This window comes from Gorilla gorilla, chromosome 16 (assembly GCF_029281585.2).
Source record: "Gorilla gorilla gorilla isolate KB3781 chromosome 16, NHGRI_mGorGor1-v2.1_pri, whole genome shotgun sequence".
Classification (NCBI taxonomy): Eukaryota; Metazoa; Chordata; class Mammalia; order Primates; family Hominidae; genus Gorilla; species Gorilla gorilla.
In genome coordinates this window covers 26,563,131-26,587,249 of record NC_073240.2, presented here as the reverse complement: position 1 = coordinate 26,587,249, position 24,119 = coordinate 26,563,131, and the positions used below count along the sequence as shown (strand labels likewise).

Below are 24,119 nucleotides of genomic sequence, written 5' to 3'. Positions count from 1 at the left end.
TTGTGGGTATCACATTATAGATAATGTGACTTACCACCATTCACTGCCATCAATACCAATACATGGAATGAGATATGGAAACCTTAATTTCAGTTGGGTCTCTTTCCCCACTTTTAAATAGTATTGTTTTGAGGATTAATGCTATTACAGTTTTTGTATCAGTTACCCAATATGACTTATAGAACTTATCAAGGGAGTGATGCTCTGTTGTATGTACCCATGTTTCTGCTATTTCCATTATTTTTTCCAAGATTCCATCTTTTATTACTTCCATTAGCCAGTCTTCAAAGGCAGTTCTGCTAGTGAGAAATTCTTTTTGTTTTTCTCTTTCTGAAGATGACTTTATTTTCCCTTTATTCCCAAAGAATAGTTTTATTTGTGCTATTTGGGGTTCGCTCAGCTTCTTGAAGCTGTAAGTTTGTGTCTTTTGCCAAACATGGAAAATTTTCAACCATTATTTCTTCAGGTGTTCTTTCAGCGTCACTCTTTTCTCCATTCTAGGCCTCTAATGATACAAACGTTGAGTCATTTGTTACTGTTCCACATGGACCTGAGGCATGGTTCATTTTTCAGTCTATTTTCTCTCTTTTGTTCAGATTTCTGTCCTTTGTCATCTTCACTCTACTGTTGAGCCCATCTAATGATTATTTTTCTCCTATTGTATTTTTTAGGTCTGTAATTTCCATTTGCTTTTTTTTCCTTGTTACTTCTGTTTCTTTGCTGAGATTTTCTATTGTTTCGTTTTTGAAACAGTAGAACTTGTAATTGCTTGTCAAATCATTTCTCTGATGGCAGCATTAAGATCCTTGTCAGATAATTTCAGCATCTTACTCATCCCAGTGTTGGCGTTTTCTTTCCTTCATGTAATTTTCCTGGTTCTTGGTATGACAGATAATTTTTGGATTGTGTCTCGGACATTGTAGTTATTATATCAGGAGACTCTGTACTTTTTAAAAATTTTAACTCAGTAGTAACCTGTTAAGGTATAGCATGTAGGTACTAGCATATATTTGTGGGCTGTGGTTCCAGTGACCATTTTTCGAGGCTTTATGGTGCTGTTTTGGTTTGTTGCTTTTATCTCAGTCCACTGGGGCTCACACTGGTTCCTAGTAGTGCTGCTTGAGGGGCCTTCTCCAGGCTGAGCTGCGCAGAGTGTGTTTGGGTGAGGGAAGAGGACCCCCACTAGATTTTCGTGGGCTGGAGAGTGCTTCCTGAGCCTTGTGCCTGTTGTGGCAGGTTCCCCCTTGCTGGTGTTCCTGGCAGTGCTCCTGACCACATTGTGTCCCTGGGCTGTGGAACACTTGCAGGAAAGGTGAACACTGCCAGGACCAATTATAGCAGAATTCCTCCTGCCAGTACACAGCAGCACTGTGGCTCTGGACCAGCAAGGAGAGTCTCAAGCATGGGTTTGTTTCTTTTTGATTTTAAGATTTTTCTTCTGCCTTCAGGTTCTGGTATTATTGTTCTGTTTTATTCACCTTTATGTTTCTTCTAGTTTAGTTTTAGTTTCTTTGTATTTGATGTGATTTTTTTCCTTGCATTTCTAATTACTCCTTAGTTGTGTCATGTCTTCCTTTTCTTCAGTTACCCTCATTCAGAAATTTCCCATTTCTAATGATTTGTTATTTTTTAAATTCTTTTTAGCTCAGTTTGAAATTTGTTTACAGTTTTCATGTTTTATTTGCATATTGTTTCATGTACTTTGATTTTGTGTAGGGACACCATTCTCATGTATATGCACATACTTTTTCTCTAATAATTACACTGTTTCACTCTGTTCTGTTGGTTATTTATTTATGTGTGTGTGTGTGTGTGAGTGAAATGAGTTTCTCATACTTGGACGAGGGAGAGATGGGCCAGGATAACTTTTTTCGCTTTTTAGGGACGGGGAGAAGTCTGTGTTTTTGTAAAATGGTCAAAAATATGCCCTTGTGCTTTCTGAAACTGCCTTCTTTACTCCTCTACCCCACACATATATTTGAACTTTTTTTGGTTTTTATTACTGATCTGGTCCATTTGGAAGTTATTCCCAGAAGTTTTTCCTTGGTACAAGGTTTGTTTCTTGGGGGGGGGGGGGGGATTTGGTATTCGGGAGTTTTAAGGGCCCAGAGCTTCCTACATCATGATCCCTTTGTAATCATCTGCAAATTAGATCCTGTAGAACTTTTTAAAACTTTAAGCCCTGTTTTCAGATTGGCCTGTGCTTTCCAGTGGGTTGGCAGTGTTCTCAGGGCTGTCAGAAACCCAGTCAGTTACCTTGCATCTGCTTCCTTACTAACCAGTCTTGTAGTTGTCAGAGCTTTGTTTCTGTCCAATTATATGCAATGGTTCATGGTTTTGTTGTAGATAATGTCTCTGGGTCTTTGGTTTTCTCATTCAGTTTGCTCTTTTTGTAGGGGAGGTTGGGAGGGAATAAAAAATAATAATAATAATAATAATAACTATATCGTTGCCATCATCATCTTTCCAGAACCTGCTACCTGCCCTTCACCTGATTTTCGTATTTATCAGTATCATTACCTTAATCTGTTATCTCATTGGGGATTGCAAAATGGCTGTTTGGGGGAAAAAAATTTCCATCTGCTTGTCCTACATATATACCTGGCATCCTTTTTTCTCATCATTGGGTGCCATTTGATTACCTTGAAAAACAGTTCTACAGAAAGGCATGATAAAATAGGTTTAAGGTTTTAAGGAGTTAATGTAATAATTTTAATAGTGACAATTTAATTTTGTTTTTTGGTTGGTTTTTGCTGCCTTTTTGAATATTATGAACTAATGAATGTTTTTGTATTTAATACGTTTCACAGTTATTACTCTAAATGATATTCAAATTGCTTAGCTTTCGTGTGCTTTTAAAATGACCCTATTAGATTTTGAGATTTCTAACTAATCTCGAACATTCATTCTCAGGCCTGGAATAAGTTATTTTTCCAATAAATTGTTGGAGAATGGCATTTAGAAGTCAGATTTTAGATGCAAAGTATGGCCTTTGCTTTTGAACGTTACTGCTTGTAGGCCTTATCAGAGGACAGAACTAGGAAAATAATCTTCCTAGTGTATCCTGAGAATCATCCCACATTATTGCAGAGGTGTTTTCCATTTTGTTTTGTATGACTGAATACTGCTACTTTGTGTGGATGCAGCATAGCTTATCAATATTTATGGGCATCGAGGTTATTTTTAACCTTTTGCTGTTAGTACTAATGTCACAGTGAATCCTCTTAATGTTCATGCATTATTCCATACATATGTAAGGTATCATTAAGATAAATTGTTAGAAGTGGGATTGTTGCATCAAATGGTAGATGCATGTGTAATTTTGCTAGATACTGCCAAATCTTCCTTCACAGAAAAATAACATTTTGCATTCCCACCAGCAGTTTACAACAGTATCTCTTTTCTTAAAACTTTCCAAACAGAATGTGTTGTTAAATGTGGATGTTTACTTATTTGCCAATTGAGAAATGGTATTTTACTATAGTTACAATTTTTGAGCTTACCTCAATTATGAATGATGATGGACATTTTTTCTTGTACTTAAGAGCTGTTTATAGTTTTATATAGTCTTTTGCTCAATTTGCTGCTCAGCTGGTCGTTTTCTTCATTTTTAGAAACTTTATATGTTAAGGAGATTAGTCCTTTAATACTGGTAAATTTGCAAATATTTTTTCCCAGTTTGTCATTTGTCTTTTAACCTTGCTTATAGGATTTTTTGCCAAATGAAAGCTTTTATGTTTATGTAGTTAGCCATTAATCTTTTTTGTTATTATGCTTTGATATGCATTTTTTTAGTTATGTTTATTTTATTCATTTTCTTTGTTTTTTAATTTTCTAGAGTCTGTCCTCAGTAGAAATTTTAGTCATACTGCTGCTTCTTTGGTCACCTTATAATAAAATTAGCCTTTATTTCCAAAGTTACCTTGCATATTTCTTCAGTATTTTTTAGTATTCTTATTTTTATTTAAGATGTGCTCATTTCTTTCTGAATTTGTATTTCTCATCACTGGTGGTCTGTCTTGTCTGCTGCTGCGTTCTCCTTTTGTGTTGGAATGTGGTGTTACTAGTTTCCTGTTGTTTATGACTGAATTTTTCTGGTCTACTTTTGTCTACCAGAAAGTTTTGCTTCTCATTCGCCAGACTCTTCCCATAATAACTTTATTTGGACTTCCGAATTCTGTTTTTCTTATGTTTCTATAATAGATGTTACTTTTTTCTGGACCTGTTATTACTAGACCTCATGGTGGAGCAGGGAGGAATTTGTGTGGCTTTAGGGGTCTTGGTTGAAGGGATCCCTCTTCTGTTGCTTTAGTAAGGGCAGAATCACCACTTTCCGATTTTTCAGTTCCATGTAGCTTAATGAAGACTCTTTTTCATTAGCTGCTTCCACCCCTTTACAGCCGCTTAAGGGACACTTCTGCTTTTGAAGGTACCCCCCTTCCTTTCGTGCATGGTGCCTTCCTGAGCCTGCCATTGCTGGACCCAAGTACTTTTCTGCAGTCCTTCCTTTAACCACCCTGTTGCCAGTGCTCTAACCTACCCTCACTAGTGCTCTGTTGAGGGGCAGGTGGTGGAGGGGGTGGGGTCTGGCCTTGGGTGATCCCTAATCAGTATGATTCTGCACAAGCCACTCTTCGATGTAGCTCCTACTGGACCCTGCTCATTTCCCCACTTCTTTGGTATTTGGAGTTTATTGTTCTGTCTCCTAGTTTTACTCTAGACCTAAGTCATAGGTTTTTTTTTTTAATTTCTCCCCTTTTTGATCCGGGTAGATTTTTAGAGATGTGAGTAGGATGTGATCGATACAGCCACCACTTTTATGTGGAAACCTGGAAGCTTCTTCGTGTTTTCTTCAGCTTTCTAAATATATGCATTCTTGTTTAATTCAAAATGTTAATGTAACACACATAACACTTATAGGAAGAGACACATTTTGTTCCCTGTTTTCATTGTATAAAATTTTTAAAGGTTTCGTTTAAAAGTCCAAAGAAACAGCTCCGTAATAATATAGCCAGACTGGTCATTGTGACCGCTGCTGATCTGCCACTTCTTGCAGGGTCTGTCTCTGTTCTTCGGTGGTGCTCTTTGGTCTACCTCCTTAGGTGTAGCTGGTTCAGTTAAGCTTCAGAGCCCTCCTGCAGTGTGAGGAGGCTTTATTACCACCCACTGCAGGGCAGCTTTTCTGCTATGTTGGAGGGTTCTGTGCTACAGCAGACTTGTTTTCTCTTGTCAGCCTCCCCAAAAGGAGTATCATGAACTGGGGTCTGATTCTTCTCCTGCTTACCTGAGAGATGCTCCTGCAAGTTTCATGTCCAGTTTTCTGTTGTTGTGTGTTTCTTTTTTGTTTTCTCTTGCTGACTGGTAGATTTGTAAAGGGGCAGGGAAGGGAAGTGGCAAGAGATTGGAGAAAGCCAAGAATTCTAATAAAACATTTAAGTTATTTCAGATAAATGGTTTTGCAGCAACAAAAATGCCAGCATTTTGGTAATAAAAATAGTACGTTGGAATATTAGAATATCAAAAAGTAGAAAATTGTAATTACTGGTTTGGGATGTGTGATGTTCTCTGCTAACATTCTGGAATTTTTTTTTTTTTTTTGAGATGAATTTTTTTTTCTTTTTGAGATGGCTCAAAATGTTTCCCAGGCTAGAGTGCAATGGTGTGATCTCAGCTCATTGCAGCCTCCGCCTCCCATGTTCAAGCGATTCTTCTGCCTTGGCCTCCCAAGTAGCTGAGATTACAGGCATCTGCCACCACGCCCGGCTAATTTTTGTATTTTAGTAGAGACAGGGTTTCACCACGTTGGTCAGGCTGATCTTGAACCCCTGACCTCAGGTGATCCACTGGCCTCAGCCTCCCAAAGTGCTGGGATTACAGGCATGAGCCACCACACCTGGCTCTGGAAAGAACTTTCTAAATAACTATTAAAATGCATTTTATATTATATAAGCAACTAAAAATACTTTTAATTTTTTTTTTAATTTTTTAATCTTAACATTATTTAGCTATAGGCCAGGCGCGGTGGCTCATGCCTGCAATCCCAGCACTTTGGGAGGCCAAGGTGGGTGGATCACGAGGTCAGGAGATCGAGACCCATCCTGGCTAACATGATGAAACCCTGCCTCTACTAAACGTACAGAAAATTAGCCAGGCATGGTGGCAGGCACCTATAGTCCCAGCCACTTGGGAGGCTGAGGCAGGAGAATGGCGCGAACCCAGGAGGCGGAGCTTGCAATGAGCCGAGATCGCGCCACTGCACTCCAGCCTGAGCGACAGAGCAAGACTGTGTCTCAAAAAAAAAAAAAATTTATTTAGCTATGAACTAGTGTATATATGTTTTATAGATGCCTAATTATTCAAATAAACTTCAAGATTGCACTTTATGAGCTTGTATTTCGTTTTTTAGAACTCAAACTAACATAAGTGTCATTAAAACATAGCTTTTATTACATAGATTTGAGGAATGCCACAGGATAAATCATTCTCTTAAAATAACTGCAGGTGGCAGAAATGTCAGAATAATTCTCCTCCTCCATACACAGCACATATTACTTGTTAAAAGTATTCTAGTTCATATAAAAATTGAACTTTTGTATTACTGCTATTAGGTATGTAGTTGTTTTTATTTGGGGCCAGTTGGTTGGGGCAGGAGGTCTTTTTTTCTTTTGTCCTTAATCTGTATCACTTTTTCCTCCCAAAGTTGAGTTAAAGGATGAGTAGACCAGGAGAATAAAGGAGAAAGGATAAATAAAATATATACCCAAAGGCACCTGGAGTTAATTTTTCCAAATATTCATTTCAGTCTTTTTCAATTCATAGGATTTTGTCTTTTGCTCATTAGTGACTGCATAATGTGATTATACCATAGTTTAAATAGTCACTTCCTGTTACTACACACTTGGGTTTTCTCAATTTTTTACTATTGTAGTACTAATATTTTACTATATTGTAATCTAAATTTTTATGTATTCAGAGCTGTTCAGGATAAATTTGCTTGGAAATTATTAAATCACCAGAAGTGATACTATCTTGATGATTAACTTCCAAGTTGTCTCAATATAGTTTTAATGCAAATCATAAGCTTATGTTAGTACCAGTCATAATGAATGCCAAACTGAAACCAGTATTGTATTTTTTCTCATTAGGGAGTTCTGGGAAATCGTTCATTCATTTACAGATGAACAGAAAAGACTCTTCTTGCAGTTTACAACGGGCACAGACAGAGCACCTGTGGGAGGACTAGGAAAATTAAAGATGATTATAGCCAAAAATGGCCCAGACACAGAAAGGTAGGTAATTATTAACTTGTGACTGTATACCTACCGAAAACCTTGCATTCCTCATCACACACATATGAACTGTCTTTATAGTCTCTGAGCACATTCGTGATTTTATATACAAATCCCCAAATCATATTAGACAATTGAGAAAATACTTTGCTGTCATTGTGTGAGGAAACTTTTAAGAAATTGCCCTAGTTAAAAATTATTATGGGGCTCACATTGGTTTGGAATTTTTCAAATTAGTATGATTCATTTACTTTTTTGATTCCCAGCTTGTTAATTGAAAGCCATATAACATGATCATCTATTTAGAATGGTTACATTGAGGCTCGGAAGATTATCATTTGATTATGCTAGAATCCCGTTATCAAATCATTTTCATAGTCATATTGCCAGCAGTGTTTCTAATAAGCATTTAAGAGCACACACTTTGCAGTCTTGTAAAACAGGTTTGAGTATTTTCTCCACCTTAGAGGAAGTTACTTGACTTCTCAGTGACCTAACTTCTAAAGTGCATTTACTGATGTCCTCTCTGTGGTTTTGTTATGGAAAGATTTAGTTAAATGAACTGTAAGAATTCAGTACCTAAAATAGTATCTTTTATGTAGTAAAAACTCAATGGATACAGTATCTTATCATCGTCACTAGCTTTGAGTAATTTATAGGATAAAGGCAACTTGGTAGTTACACCACAAAAAGTTTATGATTTGCATTAATGTATAGTTTGCATTGCAAACTGTCTCAACTATATACAATCTAAAAATAGGAGCATTTAATTCTAAGTGTATTTCCCATGACTTACTGTTTTCCTGTTTTTTTCCTCTTTTCTCTATTTAGGTTACCTACATCTCATACTTGCTTTAATGTGCTTTTACTTCCGGAATACTCAAGCAAAGAAAAACTTAAAGAGAGATTGTTGAAGGCCATCACGTATGCCAAAGGATTTGGCATGCTGTAAAACAAAACAAAATAAAACAAAAAAAAAGGAAGAAAAAAAAAGAAAAAATTTAAAAAATTTTAAAAATATAACGAGGGATAAATTTTTGGTGGTGATAGTGTCCCAGTACAAAAAGGCTGTAAGATAGTCAACCACAGTAGTCACCTATGTCTGTGCCTCCCTTCTTTATTGGGGACATGTGGGCTGGAACAGCAGATTTCAGCTACATATATGAACAAATCCTTTATTATTATTATAATTATTTTTTTGCGTGAAAGTGTTACATATTCTTTCACTTGTATGTACAGAGAGGTTTTTCTGAATATTTATTTTAAGGGTTAAATCACTTTTGCTTGTGTTTATTACTGCTTGAGGTTGAGCCTTTTGAGTATTTAAAATATATATACCAACAGAACTACTCTCCCAAGGAAAATATTGCCACCATTTGTAGACCACGTAACCTTCAAGTATGTGCTACTTTTTTGTCCCTGTATCTAACTCAAATCAGGAACTGTATTTTTTTTAATGATTTGCTTTTGAAACTTGAAGTCTTGAAAACAAACAGTGTGATGCAATTACTGCTGTTCTAGCCCCCAAAGAGTTTTCTGTGCAAAATCTTGAGAATCAATAAAGATGATGGAAGGGAGAAATTGGAATGTTTGAACTACAGCCCTCAGAACTTTAGTAACAGCACAACAAATTAAAAACAACTCATGCCACAGTATGTCGTCTTCATGTGTCTTGCAATGAACTGTTTCAGTAGCCAATCCTCTTTCTTAGTATATGAAAGGACAGGGATTTTTGTTCTTGTTGTTCTTGTTGCTGTTTTAAGTTTACTGGGGAAAGTGCATTTGGCCAAATGAAATGGTAGTCAAGCCTATTGCAACAAAGTTAGGAAGTTTGTTGTTTATTATAAACAAAAAGCATGTGAAAGTGCACTTAAGATAGAGTTTTTATTAATTACTTACTTATTACCTAGATTTTAAATAGACAATCCAAAGTCTCCCCTTCATGTTGCCATCATCTTGTTGAATCAGCCATTTTATCGAGGCACGTGATCAGTGTTGCAACATAATGAAAAAGATGGCTACTGTGCCTTGTGTTACTTAATCATACAGTAAGCTGACCTGGAAATGAATGAAACTATTACTCCTAAGAATTACATTGTATAGCCCCACAGGTTAAATTTAATTAATTAATTCAAAACATGTTAAACGTTACTTTCATGTACTATGGAAAAGTACAAGTAGGTTTACATTACTGATTTCCAGAAGTAAGTAGTTTCCCCTTTCCTAGTCGTCTTCTGTGTATGTGATGTTGTTAATTTCTTTTATTGCATTATAAAATAAAAGGATTATGTATTTTTAACTAAGGTGAGACATTGATATATCCTTTTGCTACAAGCTATAGCTAATGTGCTGAGCTTGTGCCTTGGTGATTTATTGTTTTAACTGATTACTGTAGATCAACCTGATGATTTGTTTGTTTGAAATTGGCAGGAAAAATGCAGCTTTCAAATCATTGGGGGGAGAAAAAGGATGTCTTTCAGGATTATTTTAATTTTTTTCATAATTGAGACAGAACTGTTGTTATGTACCATAATGCTAAATAAAACTGTGGCACTTTTCACCATAATTTAGTGGAAAAAGAAGACAATGCTTTCCATATTGTGATAAGGTAACATGGGGTTTTTCTGGGCCAGCCTTTAGAACACTGTTAGGGTACATACGCTACCTTGATGAAAGGGACCTTCGTGCAACTGTAGTCATCTTAAAGGCTTCTCATCCACTGTGCTTCTTAATGTGTAATTAATTAAAGTGAGGCGAAATTAAATACTCTGAGGGCGTTTTATATAATAAATTCGTGAAGAAATGTGTGCTCTTCAGTTCTCAAGTTTTATGGTATTTATTAAAGTTCTACAATTGTAATAACGTATCCATATGACAAGTTTTAAAGTGGTAATTGAAATAGGTTATCAGATATAGAGTTCACATCAAGTAGACTTTTAACAGAGTCAGTCAGAATGAACCTACCCTTAAAATTTTAGAGAAAAAAATCATCGGTTACACAGAGTAGCTGCTCTAGCTTGCTTAATTATGCCGGGCATGTTGTCACTCCTCTTACTTTTGCTGCCTTTTCATTACTATTTAATGGAATGTCCCTGAACAATAAGGAAGAGCAAAACATAGACATTTTGACTATAGTGGATACTTCCTCTACCCCAAATGTTATGTTATAAAAGTGCTTTTTTTGCCCAGGTACTCTATTATATATTTTGGTTTTCTTTGAATTAGACCTCAATCTCCAGGAAGCTCTGGAGGGAAACAAAGGAACCATAAACTAAAGTAACTGGTTTTCCAAATAAATGTAAACTTTTTTAACCTTTTATTATTATAGAACATTTCAAACATACATACATAAAACATGAAAACAGCCTGCAGCCAAACTTTTCTGGACCTTGGCAGCTCCAGCAAATGAGCTGGTCATCCTAACCCTGGTTTCCTGAGACAACTACTTTTGGGGATGCTTGCTTGTATAGGGAGATAGATACATATCAAAAAGAAACTTGAAAAAGGCTTCAAACAGAACTTGCTGATGTTACTCATCCCTCCTCGGTACAGACATTCTGTTGTTAGAACAGATGGTTGTAATGGGGCAGCATCACTCCCTATTCCCATTAAAAACATGACCCATTCTGAGATTTCAGGCCCCTTTGAGGAATTTTTCTCAAGAATTCCATACAAACTGTCAGAGGAAGAAATGTCGTCCCAAGACTAGTCCCTGTGTAGTCTTGATCCCTTTACCCCTTTACCTGCTTACTGTAATTTTTTTTCTCTGACTTTCCACCAGTGTCTAAGGGCCATCTGTACCCCTCCCACCCTTCCATGAGGCACTGTATAATCCAAAAACACACCTTCCATTTGCTCCCTCACTTGTGTCCTTTTACCTCAACAGTGTTATTAGTGTGTAAAGAATTGCCTGGGGAGGGTAGAGGGTTTTACAAGTACAGAGTCCCAAGTCTTTTCTCCCCTCCCTGTTAGTGGGTTGGCATTTGTTAACAGGCACTGCAAGATTTTGATGCAGGTGTGGGGTAGATATCACTGTGAAAGGCTACTAATGCATGGTAGTTTCACCGAAAGTACAGTCTTCAAGGATCCTTATAATCTCCTCATTGCCAAAATCAGTAACATCTATAACCTTGACAACACCCTAGCTTGGGCTGTTGCTTCTCTGGCTACTTGTTTTTCCATCCCAGTTTACCCAGATTTTAGATGGATACTCCTCCAATTCTGCTTAAAGTCCTTACCTGTTCTTGCCCAGTTCCCTCTAGTCAACCTCAGTCACTCCCAAAGATTCTTCCCCAATCCCATATCTTCTGCTCAGACCTCTGTCTCTGGGATTTCTTTGTTACCTCAAAGTCAGTAGGCCTAAAAACAAAATTCTTCATCTTGCATCTCTATCGACCATTCTTTGTTTCTTTTTAAGAAGTGTAACCTTCACCCCAATCATCAAAATCTCTCATTCCTCAATTGTCACAGGTTGTCACTTCTTTCCCCCTAAACCTCTCCCATCATTCCTTCCTTCTTTATACTGCCCTTACAGGTCCTGATCCTCTGACTCACCTGGACATCCTTAGCAGCTGCCTAATTTCACTCCCTGACTCTCATCTCCCTCTTCCAATCCTTTCATTGTGCTAGAACACTATCTTGCTAATTTTAATATCCTCTGCATTCATTGCCTCCACAGATTGCCCCCTCACTGACCTTTCCAATTTGGCCTTGTGTTACACACTTTTCTCCCTGCATTCCTACCCAGCATCTTCACTTGTCATATTTCTCAAATACTCTTCATGACCAGATATTTAAAGTACCTCATCCATGAAGACTTCATCAACCCCCAAAGTGCCTCCAATGCTTCCGTGGTAGCACAACATAATGGGGTACATTTCTTAGTTGAACAGTGAGGAGTCACTGGGATTCTTACAGAGTGTCTTAGGGTCTCCTCTTGATACTCTTTCCACATTTCAGTTGAGGAATTTTCTTACATTTTTTTTTTCTTCTAATAACCTTTGCCTGGAGTGTAAGTAAATTCATGATAGAGACTGTCATTTTTTTAAAAAAAAAAACCATTTTGCCTTTCACATGTTATTGCCTCCATCTTTCTGTTATCTTGTCAGTGTTGCCACCTAAATGATTGAAAATGACCGAGCATGCAGTAGAATGTAGTGAAGTTTCCTATTTCATCCATTTTTTGCATAAGTGCATTGGTATCTGTATATCCATCTGCCCAAGCACCAGTTGTTGAAAAGACTATTATTTCCCCTTGAATGGTCCTGGTACCCTTGTCAAAGAACAGTTGACCATAAATATAAGACTTTCTGGATTCTCAGTCTTACTTCATTGCCCTATATGTCTATCGTTATACCAGCACTGCACTGTCTTGATTGCTGTAGCTTGGTAGTAAGTTTAGATTTGGGATGTGCAAGTCCTCCAATTTTTTTTTTTCCAAAATCATTTTGTCTGTTTTGGGTCCCTTGCATTACATATGAATTTTTATATGATCATTGTGTCAATTCCTGCAAAACAGCTGGGATCTTGATAGGGATTTAGTTGAATTGGTAGATAAATTTGAGAAATAACTGCTATTTTAATGGTGTTAGGTTTTCTGTTCCATGACTGTGGGATGTCTTTGCATTTGCTTAGGTCTTTATTTCAGTGATGTTTTAGAGATTTCAGTGTGCAAGTCTTGACGTCTTTAATTTTTTTCTAAGTATTTTACTCTTATTGATGCCACTTTAATTATATGATTATTTTCTAATTTTTATTTTTGTATTCATCACTGGTGTTAGAAATAAAATTAATTTTTGTATATTGATCTTGTTATATTGTAGCTTTTCTAAAATTCTTTTTTTTCGTCACTTAGAATTTTTTGCATATGAGATCATGCATCTGTGAACAGAAATACTTTTACTTCTTCCTTTCCAGTCTAGATTCCTATTATTTCATTTTCTCGCCTTAGTGTGCTGGCTAGCACCTCCAGTACAATATTGGATAGAAGTGACAAGAGCAGACATCTTTTTCTTGTTCCTGATTTTAAGGGGAAAGCATTCAGTCTTTCACCATTGAGTATGATGTTAGCTGTGGGTTTGCTTCAAGTTGAGGAAATTCTTTTATTAAACCTAGTTTACTGAGTGTTTTTTAATCAAAAAAAAAGGGGGGGCTGTGGGTTTTGTTAAATGCTTCTTCTGTATCAAGATTTTCATGTTGTTTTGTCCTTTATTAATATGTTGTATTAATGGACTTTTGTATATTGAATTAACTTTGCATTCCTGGGATAATCTCAGTTGTCCATGCTACATAAACCTTGTTCTATGCTGCTGGATTTGGTTTGCTAGTATTTTGTTTAGAATGTTTGCATCTATATTCATAAGGAATATTGGTCTGTAGTTTTCATATTACATATCTGTCCAGTTTGGGGATGAGAGTCATACTCCTGACAGAATGAATTGGGAGCTTTCCCTGTTCTTAAACCTACTGAGGTATTTTTTAAGTGAACTACTTGGAGACCTTCACCTGTGATCTTCAGATGCTGGGGGACACAGGGATGGTACCTGACTCTGAAAAGGGTCTCAGGGTAAAACGTGTCTGAAGTGGCCTGTGGCAGTTAACTAAAGAGTACTCCCACCAATAATGGAGTCAAGATGTATGTTTCCCATAGGCCACGCTGGTCACTGAAAGAGATGGGCTATGAGCCATCTTGAAAACTACCCTGCACAAATGGACTGCTGGCCTGGAGCCAGGCACCCTGCAGCTGAGTGCCATATAATGTTGAAGCTGTTGAGGGAGGAGAGGTTGGAAGCTGCCAGCTTAGAGAATCTCAGCTGTGGTTTCCAGCAGGGTGTATTCCAGGAAAGAAAGTCATTCCTCACCCTGGCTCAAAGTAATAATTAACAGTGACTGGGTAAGGCAGGATCTTTTTTTCTAATTCCCTCCCCTCCAGAAAGGGCAGCAACAGCTCTTGAATGGGAAAGAAGGTGGAGGGAGGAAAAGAAAAACCAATTGCCCCAACACTGCTGTCTTTAAGCTTCCCACCCAAAGACCTCAGTAAGAGGCGGAATTATGTTTTCAATTAAGAGAGAGTTTGGCATCTTGGTGTTTCAGAGGTGTAGGCTTTTTAATACCTAGAGAAACTGATGATTTGTTGATTACCAAAAAGGGACCAGAAAAGCTACATAGCCTGAGATTTCATCCCCAGAAAAACGAATCCAGAGAGCAGACTTGCAAAAAAAAAAAAAAACCGTTCGGTCTCTGCCTCTCCCACTACACATACACAGTGAGAAAGAGAGTCTTCATGATTTGGTAAATTAGACCCATGGAAAGACTCGGGACATTTAGGATGATGATATTTATGATGAGGAAGATTTCTATGGGAAACTTTTTTTAACTTGTCTCTAATCCTATTTCAACTGAAGTTTGAATTTTTTTCCTTTCATTAACATTTACTGGGCAAATACCTATTGAATGTTTGCCATTTTGCAGGATGCCATAGGTTTCAGGCTGCTTTGTTGAATCAAGAAGTCTGTTACAGGGAGACAATCTAGTTAGACCAGGCATAAGTACAAACCACTAAGGGTAAAAGAAGTATGTGAAAGTACAATGTGGGCAGAGAATTCAGATCCAAAAATACTGCAGATAGGTGATGAAGGTCAAGCCGAATCTTGACATACAGGATAGGTGTATGTGAGTGAGTTAGGCAGAAAGTCTAGTATTTCTGAGTGTCAGGCTGTAAGGGATCAAGATGAGATTGGGAAGGCAGGCAGGTCAGATAATGAGGGCCTTATAGACCATACCAAGGACTTTGGACTTTTATTTTGCAGACGTTAAGAAGCAAAGACATAATCACTTTTCATTTTATATTTATTACAAACTGAAAGAGCACAAGTGCACATGTGGTCTTTGCAGTTAAGTTATTGCCATAATTCTAAAAAGGCAGATAATCTGAAGATAGAAGGGAGACCACAGTCCAAGACATGCTAGGGACTCAGTGATTGATTCAGTGCTCATGCATGGGAAAGATAAGAGTCAAAGACAACTCCCGCATTTCAGGTTTTGAGAGCTGGACGGACAGTGTTGCTGTTGGGTCTATAGAGAAGAGGAGTGGATTTTGAAGGGAAAATTATTAATAGTACAATTGAATGATGTTTTAGTTGTGTCTGAGGGATATCCAGGGAGAGCTGTCCTAAGGCAATTAAAAATATGGGTCTAGAGAAAAACGTACACAGAAGATAAAAATGTATGACTCCAGCACATAGACCATAGCTGAACCTGTGGCCAGGAAAATTATCCTGGAAAAGGCAGAGAGGAGAGAAGGACAAGGATGGAATCCATGGAAATGCTAGCATTTGAGAGTTATACACGGAACCCACAGTAGAGGCAATGAGAAAAAGCAGGTTTGTTTTTGTCTGCTCCAGTAGACAGACACCAAGCTCCATGAGGGCAGAGACTTTGTCTTATTCGTGGCTGTACCTCCAGTGCATAGAGCAGACTGTACATGTGCTTTGTGGACCCACGCAGTTACTGGGGTGTCTCAGAAACTTCCCATCCTCCTCCCTACTGTGTCTTTGCATAACCCTGGCCGGGCTTCCCTTTTCTCAATGTCAACTCTCACTGTAACTTTTTTTTTTTTTTTTTTTTTTTTTTTGAGACGGAGTCTCGCTCATTGCCCAGGCTGGAGTGCAGTGGCGGAATCTCAGCTCACTGCAAGCTCCGCCTCCCGGGTTCACGCCATTCTCCTGCCTCAGCTTCCTGAGTAGCTGGGACTACAGGTGCCCGCCACCACGCCCGGCTAATTTTTTTGTATTTTTAGTAGAGATGGAGTTTCACCGTGTTAGCCAGAATGGTCTCAATCTCCTGACCTCATGATCCGCCCACCTCGGCCTTCCAAAGTGCTGGGATTATAGGCGTGAGCCACCGCTCCCAGCCTCTTACTGTAACTTTTAAGAAGGGCATATATCTACTTACTGTCATCACCATAAAGATAAATCAACCAAGTGAAAATATTTTGAAACTTTGGAAATGTATAAACTCCAAAATCATCATCAGTTACATCATCAATTATGTCCCTAAAGATCCCATCACTCTGCCTCACACTGGGGTCTTGCCTACTTCTCTGTTCCAAAAGGGCACAGTAGTGGTATCAAATCTGTTTCTTGAGGCAAATGAAGTACCTTGCTCCAAAATAATCACCCACAGCAGGCAGATAACCTCCAAGTGCTTCAAGCTGAGATTGAGCAGGAGGATCCCAGCTCATCACAACTGGGTGGTAAATATACACTTGGGCCCAAATGGAAGGAAATGCATTACCCTACAATGCGTACCCAACATGCTTGCATCCAGGCCCCAAATCCCGCAAAACAATGCTATTCCCCTTCAACATGTGTTAATGGAACTGAGATATTTTTCCAATTTAAATTGTGTTCCCCAAAGTCTTCATTATTCTCTAGTGCCTATTACAATCTGTGTTTTTATGTTTACTTCATGACTGCCTAATTCCCTCCTGAAATTTTAAGCCTCATGAGAGTAAGAACTATCTGTTTTCTTTACTCCACTGTCCTGTACATACATACTTGTTGAATGAATGTATGAATGCCACTGTGATTGCAAAGTCCAAGGGAAATGATGTTGATTCACTGCACACTGTACAGGAGGGTGTCAACCAGACTTCCAGATTTCTACAGAAATTACCAGTAAAGGGTAGTATAAGAACGGTTCCTGCATGTGAAAAATGATCTTGGATGGAGCTGTTGTGGCATTCACCTGCTCCTCATACTCTCCTGCTACTGTGCAGGGACAGCACAACCCCCATGCTGCTTTCTTGAGTGTAGCTCATTTCAGAAAAGCAGTAAAAGGAAAACCCACTTGTTTGCTTTATGTTCCTAAGAAGGTGGTGAGTAAATCAATCACGTTATCCTAAGAAGTGACTTGAATTTTATGAAGGCTCCTTTGTTTCCATTGCACTCCTTTCTACCCATCTCTACTCCCACCTCCACCCCCACCCTCAAATCATGCTTATAATTTCCATTATTCACTTAAGGGTGGCTTTTTTCTCATCACAAACATCTGTGTGCTTTAAATAGCTTCTACATAACCGAAGTGGAAGTAGTCATGTAGAACAGCACATGGCCACTCCAGGGGACATGAGAAGCCTCTGCCTGAAGGTAGGCCTCCCTTCTGTCATCTGATCTCACACATGGCACTGCAAACCTGCAGTTATTTAGCCATGTGCTTTGTGACATTAATTTCACTTCCTTGGGTTATTCTTACCGTCTTTAGGAACTTAAATATTTAAGAAATAAATACTATTCAAAGAGAGCTGTACCATTATTATATTCATTTAAGTGAAAAACTACCACTTCCCATATATATTTATCTCATGACCACCTAATTGATAAAAACATGCTAACTGTTGTCTTATATTGCCTCAGGGAAAAAGTCTGAATGTTGACTGGAGGCACTGCAGGATAGCCATTCGATACCTGCTTTTGTGACAATAAGCTAAAGCATTGGATTTTGGTGGATTAGGGGTAAAAATGGCTTGACAGATCATCTTGTCCAGCCCTCAGTATATAGATGAGAAAACTTAGGTCTCAAGCTCTGAAGCGCTTTGCTCAGGATCGCTGGCCATTTCATATATGTAACAAGGTCCCACTTCATGCTCATTTCACAGTAGTGTGTCACTTTCAGGTCAGCTTCCTTCAGTGGGCGTTGTCTTTGCTTAATTAAATGTCAGGAGGTCCCCCCAGAAGGCTTGACTCAGGGAAGGAGGGCAGACCCTCCCAGTTCTCTCACTGACTAGCTTTCGTTTGTTGGATTGTTTTTACTGATAAAAAAGTTCAGAAATTAGAGCCAGGTTCCTGTTCACGTTCCCTACCCAAGCCCCTGAAGAAGCAAATTGGTGAATGTTCCCCAAATTCTTTTACTCTCTAGTATACAGTAAGCAGTACTGCCAAAAAGTTTCCCAAAGTCATGTTCCTCTTAGATATTTTTCCTTGAAAACTGTTGTCTGGCATGGAGATCCAACCTGTGTGGAAAGTTCCAGATGCCCTGGTCCTAGCCTCACCTGCCCTGCTTTTGCTTCCTGTTCTCACTGCTTGTCTCCAGGTTTCCATTTGAAGGCTTGCAGTGCTACTGTGCCCTTACTGTTAAATCCTGCCTTGCTTGCCATGTTTTATAGACAAGGAAAGCATTTTCTACCAGAGCTCAGGAGCAGCCTTGAGGTCAGGGGTAAGGTTTTTCATTGGTAAGTATTCAGTAGTTGCTGAATGACAGTTGGGTGGAAAGGGGAGGGGTGCCTTAGAAAAAATGTCTGTTCTTTGTGGTAATGAAATTGCTTCCAATTTATTTTCTGATCTCTTTGAGAACTATTTCCTGTCGTCTTCCCGCACCATGCATTCTGATTTCTGGGGCATTCAGTGCTCTCTCCCTTCCTTTATTCAAGGGGCTCTTGGAAAAGAAATCTCTGAAGAAAAAATGTGTGGGCAGTGGGAGACTTCTCATTCTCTCCACCAAATACTTAGCCCTTTCATTCATGAGAAACCCCTGCTTTAGGATGGTGTGGATCTGAGTCAGCAGGGCTGGGTTCATTTGTATATACTCCAGGTTGTGGAGGTTGTTGCTGGGTCTTGGCCTTTCGTTTTGGGGGTGCTCCACACTTCTGTCTCCATATACTATGTATTTAAGAAGCTTGCCTTTCGATTTCCTGCCAGTGGCTGGATCTTGGGGATCACTGCACAATGCTTGTATGCCCCACTGGAGAAGTCTCTCATGGCACCTTTCCCCTCCCATGGTGGTGGAATGCTGTCCACAGAAAGCTTCTCTTCACTGTTCAGAGACTCTAAAAATAAGACCTGAACTGACTTGCTCTGCCTACTGAAAGGGGACCTCCTTATATTCACCATTGCCCTCATACCCTTTTCCTTGGAGTCTGTCTTTAGGGTCACCCTGGGAGCTGCCTGGGCCTCCACCTTCTTAAGCAGGCAACACCTGAGAGCTGGGTAGGGACTGTCTTTGTCCAGACTGTCTGAAGAGCACCTTGTTCTTAACCTCCCTCTCCTGTTCTTGACTATTGCCTTCACTGCTGCCTCGCTCTCGTCTACCAGGGTGGTATTATAAAGTATGTCCTTGGAGGTGAGCTGTTTGACCAGCTCCTTGTTGCCTAGCAACCTAAGAAATTGTCAGAACAATCCGGCATGCATCAGCTCTGACCTTTGGAGCTTTGACTGGCATTATTTATAAAAGGCTTTCTGCTCTGTTAGCCGAGCATTGGCTTCATATTTCTCCATGGACTCCAGAAAACTGGGTTTCTTTTTTGCAAGTTCTCTTGTTTTCAGTTGAGAACGGTATTGAGTAGGACTTCTCTATTTCCTTGAGTTTTATGCTCTCTCCAAATATGGAATAGCACTTGCTTCCCTGGGTGCCAACGCTGGCCGACCAGCTCTGAAAGTTGCTCTGCTTGTTGTTCTTCCCAGAGATGCTAGTTGGGCCTGGGAATCTTCCATTTCTGTGCCCACCAGGGGACCTGGCAGTCAGTGTTCTGTCAAAGACCTGTGAGGGTGCTTAGTGAACTGTGGGCACTGTGACCACAGGGTTCTATTCTGGGTCCCAGTGTTTGTTTTTAAGAACTCTGTAGGTTGACAGGACATGCTCTCTGGTGGCCAAGTGCTTCTGCCAAGAGTATGGGGCCTGGGAGACATGTTTCCTGGCCTGCTTATTGCAGGCCTAGCTTCCACCTAAGAGCTATCCGCTTCCCAAGGGGACATCCACCATGTCTCTGTGATAGGAGCTGAATAGTAGGGGCAGGACTGAAAGGTCTGTATGTTTGCTTTTCAGTCAGGTACAGGTGTTGGAGGTTTCTTAAATTTGGTTTCTTTTGATCTCCCTGGCAGGCAGTGATGGGGAAGTTTTTAGTAAGGTTATTAACAGAGATAGAGGATTTAGAGTTAAAATTTAATAGGGAAATTTTTCTATAGGATGGTTGAAAATGATGCTTTGTATAGTTTTATTGTATGAACTTTTCAGGGATGGAATTAGTCAATTTGTAGAAATTGGGCCGCCTCTGTTATTGTGATATATTAGAACTGTATTGAATGATGAGACTTCCCAAAAGTTTAAAACAAAAAAAGGAGGCAGAAGAGGAGAATGAGGATATAAATGAGGACACTCTCGCTGAGGACACATCAGCTGTTAGCAGTCTGTCTCTGTGTACCGAGCTTAAGAACTGTGACTTTGGTTGGAAGTTAGACCTTTTCTGTCCAGCCTCAGACATGGTAACCTTCACATAAGCTGCTGGATTTGTTCCACCAGAAATTTAGTCTGTTGTGTGACTCCAGCCACTTTGCAACTCAAGATTATTACTTGTTCAGGTTTCTTTCATTAAATAGCTAACCATTTAACAACTATTATCTTCTTAGGGTCGATTGATGGTTACCCATACAGTATATACATCATCCATATCCTTTCCTCTCCTACTATATCTCACTCCTGTTTTCCAGTCCATCCTCATCTCTCCTCAAGATCAACAGACCCCAACCTCTTTTACTTAAACATTGTATTCCTGAAGTAGTCCTGCCCTTTCCTTCAGCCTGCGAAGCCTTCTCAAAGACTTCTTTTCCATGCATCTAGACTCCGCCTGGTTATTCTCCTTCCTTCAGAGTTATTTCTTTGTCAAATGCTGCTAATGTATAAAAACACAAAGCTTTGATAGTTCCTTCTGTCCCAACGGAGCCTTAGGCTTGGCTGACATTTAGGGTAAAGGTGGTATTTGTATTAGTAAAATTAAATGATACAGAAGTGAATTCTAAAATTAGTTACATAAATCTAAGAGAGTTTTCATGAATTCAGGTTGCCCCAAAGATTTAGGCCATACCTCTTCCATGGAATGGCTGTCATGCAGTTTGGATGGTTGACCTCAAAATTATTCCCAGCCCCAGAAGTGGAGTAGGTATATTAGTCTAAGGCAGTCAGGGTAATGCTATCTTCCATGCCACAGATTGGCTTGGAATGGGGATAACCAAAAGCACTTTGGGCCTGTGAGATTTGACAGAGTGTTTACTGTGAGCCTAGGGAAAGAACATGCCTGCTCTCATGTGAGAGTATGAAGAAACACTGCCTGAGCAAGGAATCATGTGGCTCCAGTTTTTACTGTCAGCCTTTCTACCACCAGGGAGACCAGCCTTGAGATGATGCAGGTGCATGGACAGCTGTGTGGAGGGATAGAAGAATCCAGTTTTTAAACCAGATGGCTGAGCTATTTCATTAAGTCACCCCAGAAGTCTTCAACTAACAGTATCTTAACTGGTGAACTCCTGTGACTGATACAGGAAAATTTTACTTCTTAACAAAGTATGATAATTCCTTTGTGCAGGAAGGAGGTTTCGTGGAAATGATGTTGATTCACTGCACACTGTACAGGAGGGTGTCTCTTTGACACCACCAACCTTAAATAGTAGGAAAGCCATCACAGTGGGTTGGGTGGTTGGATTGCTTTATTGCAACTAATAAAGGGTCAGTTGTGCAGTTGTTAACTATCTTTCACTTCCCTCAGAACTGTATCTCCTAGCCCAGTGTCCTATAGGTCAAAAATGCCAGTTTGTTGTACAGTCAGCAGAGCCCAGTACTATGCTTTAAAACATTCGGGGATAATCATCAAATATTTAATCAGAGCAGATGCTGCCTGTAAACAACCACTGCAGCCAAGAACAGTCTGCATCTGAAACACTGCCTGCAACTATAAATATGCCCATATGCTTGAACAATTTTAGTGTTGTAAAAATCTTGTTTTTATAAGCAATTAGTTTCATCTCCTACTATATGAGGATTAACTTTGCAGTGATGTACTGATGTTAAAAGAGAAAAGAATCAAAAAAGCCTTGGTTGTGGTGAAACCCAGCAAAATGTGGGTCTGCACCAAGTTCCAGATGAATATCCAACAGCACTGTCCCAGTTTGATTAAGGTGATGACACCCCTACCATGGCTACAGTACCAGGTCATTTGATTTTCCCCAGGGTCATAGGAGTGTTAGCCCAGGTGATCAGCTCAACACCCCCTGAGATCCATGAGGTATATACTTTGAAATTTCAATTCCATGACTACTGACTGCATCTCAATCCTATGTTAATACTTTCTTGGGTAATATTCTGATGGCCTAGTTATCCACGTTGGAAACTTCAAAGACATCATCTTCAGCTCTTTGTTTCTGACTCCCTATCCAGTTCTCCAGTTCTGTATACACCATTCCAGAAATGGTCCTCGCATCCAGTTAATCTCTGACATGGACTAATAGGCCTTTCTACAGCTTCAGTATATTCTCTTCTCTGCTTCTGGAACCCAGGATGTAGGTGCTACAGTCATACTATCTTTGACATTCCATCTCCCTGGAGAATTTGGAAATGGGGAAATAACATTACTCTTAACAAAGCAAGATTAACAGTCCTGTAACCTGACCCAAGGCACTGACCCTTCTGTGAAAGCCTATATCCAACCAGCTACAGGAACCTCTACAGAGAGACTAAAAAAGGCCAGCCCTGGAGGAGCCAGTGGTCAGGAGAACATAGGCATAAAGCCTCCTAAGGATGTAGCCCATCAACCCTGGGAGTGGGTTCCTATAAGGAATAGGCACTTCGGGCAAATATGGCCCGATGACACCAGCCACTGGGATCTTCTGACTCTCTCCTTTATAATGTGAGTTCATTTGTTTATTGCGTTTAAAGTGAATTCTGCCTCCCTAAAGGCTGAGAACTTCCTTTGGCTCAGTCTTCACTTCGTTTGGCCTCTGACTTCCAACTGATGCACCAAGCCAATGCGCAAGAAAAGTTAATAAATAAAAATAAGATTTATTACAGAGCCAGCTGGGCACTCATATATACATGGAGGAGTCCCTGTGTCATTGGAACATTGTAGCTTTTCTCTACAACAGTCCCAGGCTAGGCAGCTCTTTGTAGGCCCAAGGGAATTGATGCATAAGTAAGGCATGGTCTTTCTTGACTACACATCTTGTATACAAGGTATTAAGGCCCTTGGCCACCTGACTTCAGCCCATTTTTTCAATCTCAACTCTACCCTAAATTCCCCACACAGGTCATTCATTCTCCAATGAGGTTATTCTCCTGATCTCTGTGTGGGTTCTTATACATAATGGAATTGTGTGTTTTTCTCCTGTTTAAAGTTTGGAACATCATGTTAGCCATCATTTTATTATCTTCGCTTTCAGTGTATTGTACTCACATACTGTATGTGGAATCAGTGCTACCCATTAGACCCATGGCTCATCAGTGGGAAATGGTGTCAGATCTCACAGAGGGCAGCTTCATGGGGCTCTAGTTTCTTCAGGCTTCCTTCATAGCCTAAGCTCCATATTTAAATCCAGCATTCAACCCTAATCACTGCTGTTCACTAGCATCTGCTACATATTCTTGCTGACAGACACTGTGTTTGCTCTTGAAAGATAACAAAATGCTTGAAGCTTCCCTCCAACAAGTGATAATTCACTGAAGCTCAGAGGCAGCAGGAGCTCCAGTCTGCTCTGCTGCTCTGAAATTGTTGAAAGTAGGAAAGGTGTCCAGAGGTCATATGGCCCAAGTGATGACATATCTGAAGCACAGAGAGGGGATGGGCTAAGAGTCACCTGTATCCAAAATTCAAGTAACACCTATCAAGTTGTGAAAAGTTACTTTGCGACGTCCCAAAGTTACACAGAGAGCTACAGCTAGGACTCAGACCTGGAACACCAGACTTCAGTCTCTCTGAACTGCACTGGGTTGTCTCTGCTCAAGCCTTATTGGAGGGAGAACTGACAAAAGGCAAGGCTAAGGAGTGCTCTTTGTGGATGCAGCAGGAGAAGA

The 24,119-nt window shown here is 39.6% G+C and overlaps 1 protein-coding gene across 14 annotated transcripts in view; it reads left to right on the top strand.

Moving 5' to 3' along the window:
• The window catches only part of UBE3A (ubiquitin protein ligase E3A), a 101,934-nt gene extending 92,079 nt beyond the window's left edge, over positions 1–9,855 (top strand). For all 14 annotated transcript variants that reach the window (XM_031002396.3, XM_055363338.2, XM_055363333.2 and 11 more), the window contains 2 exons: positions 7,146–7,289; positions 8,121–9,855. In XM_031002396.3, the coding sequence (XP_030858256.1) occupies positions 7,146–7,289; positions 8,121–8,241 (265 nt within the window). In that variant the 3' untranslated portion in view covers positions 8,242–9,855. The remainder of the gene's footprint in view (positions 1–7,145; positions 7,290–8,120) is intronic.
• The last annotated feature ends 14,264 nt before the right edge of the window (positions 9,856–24,119 follow it).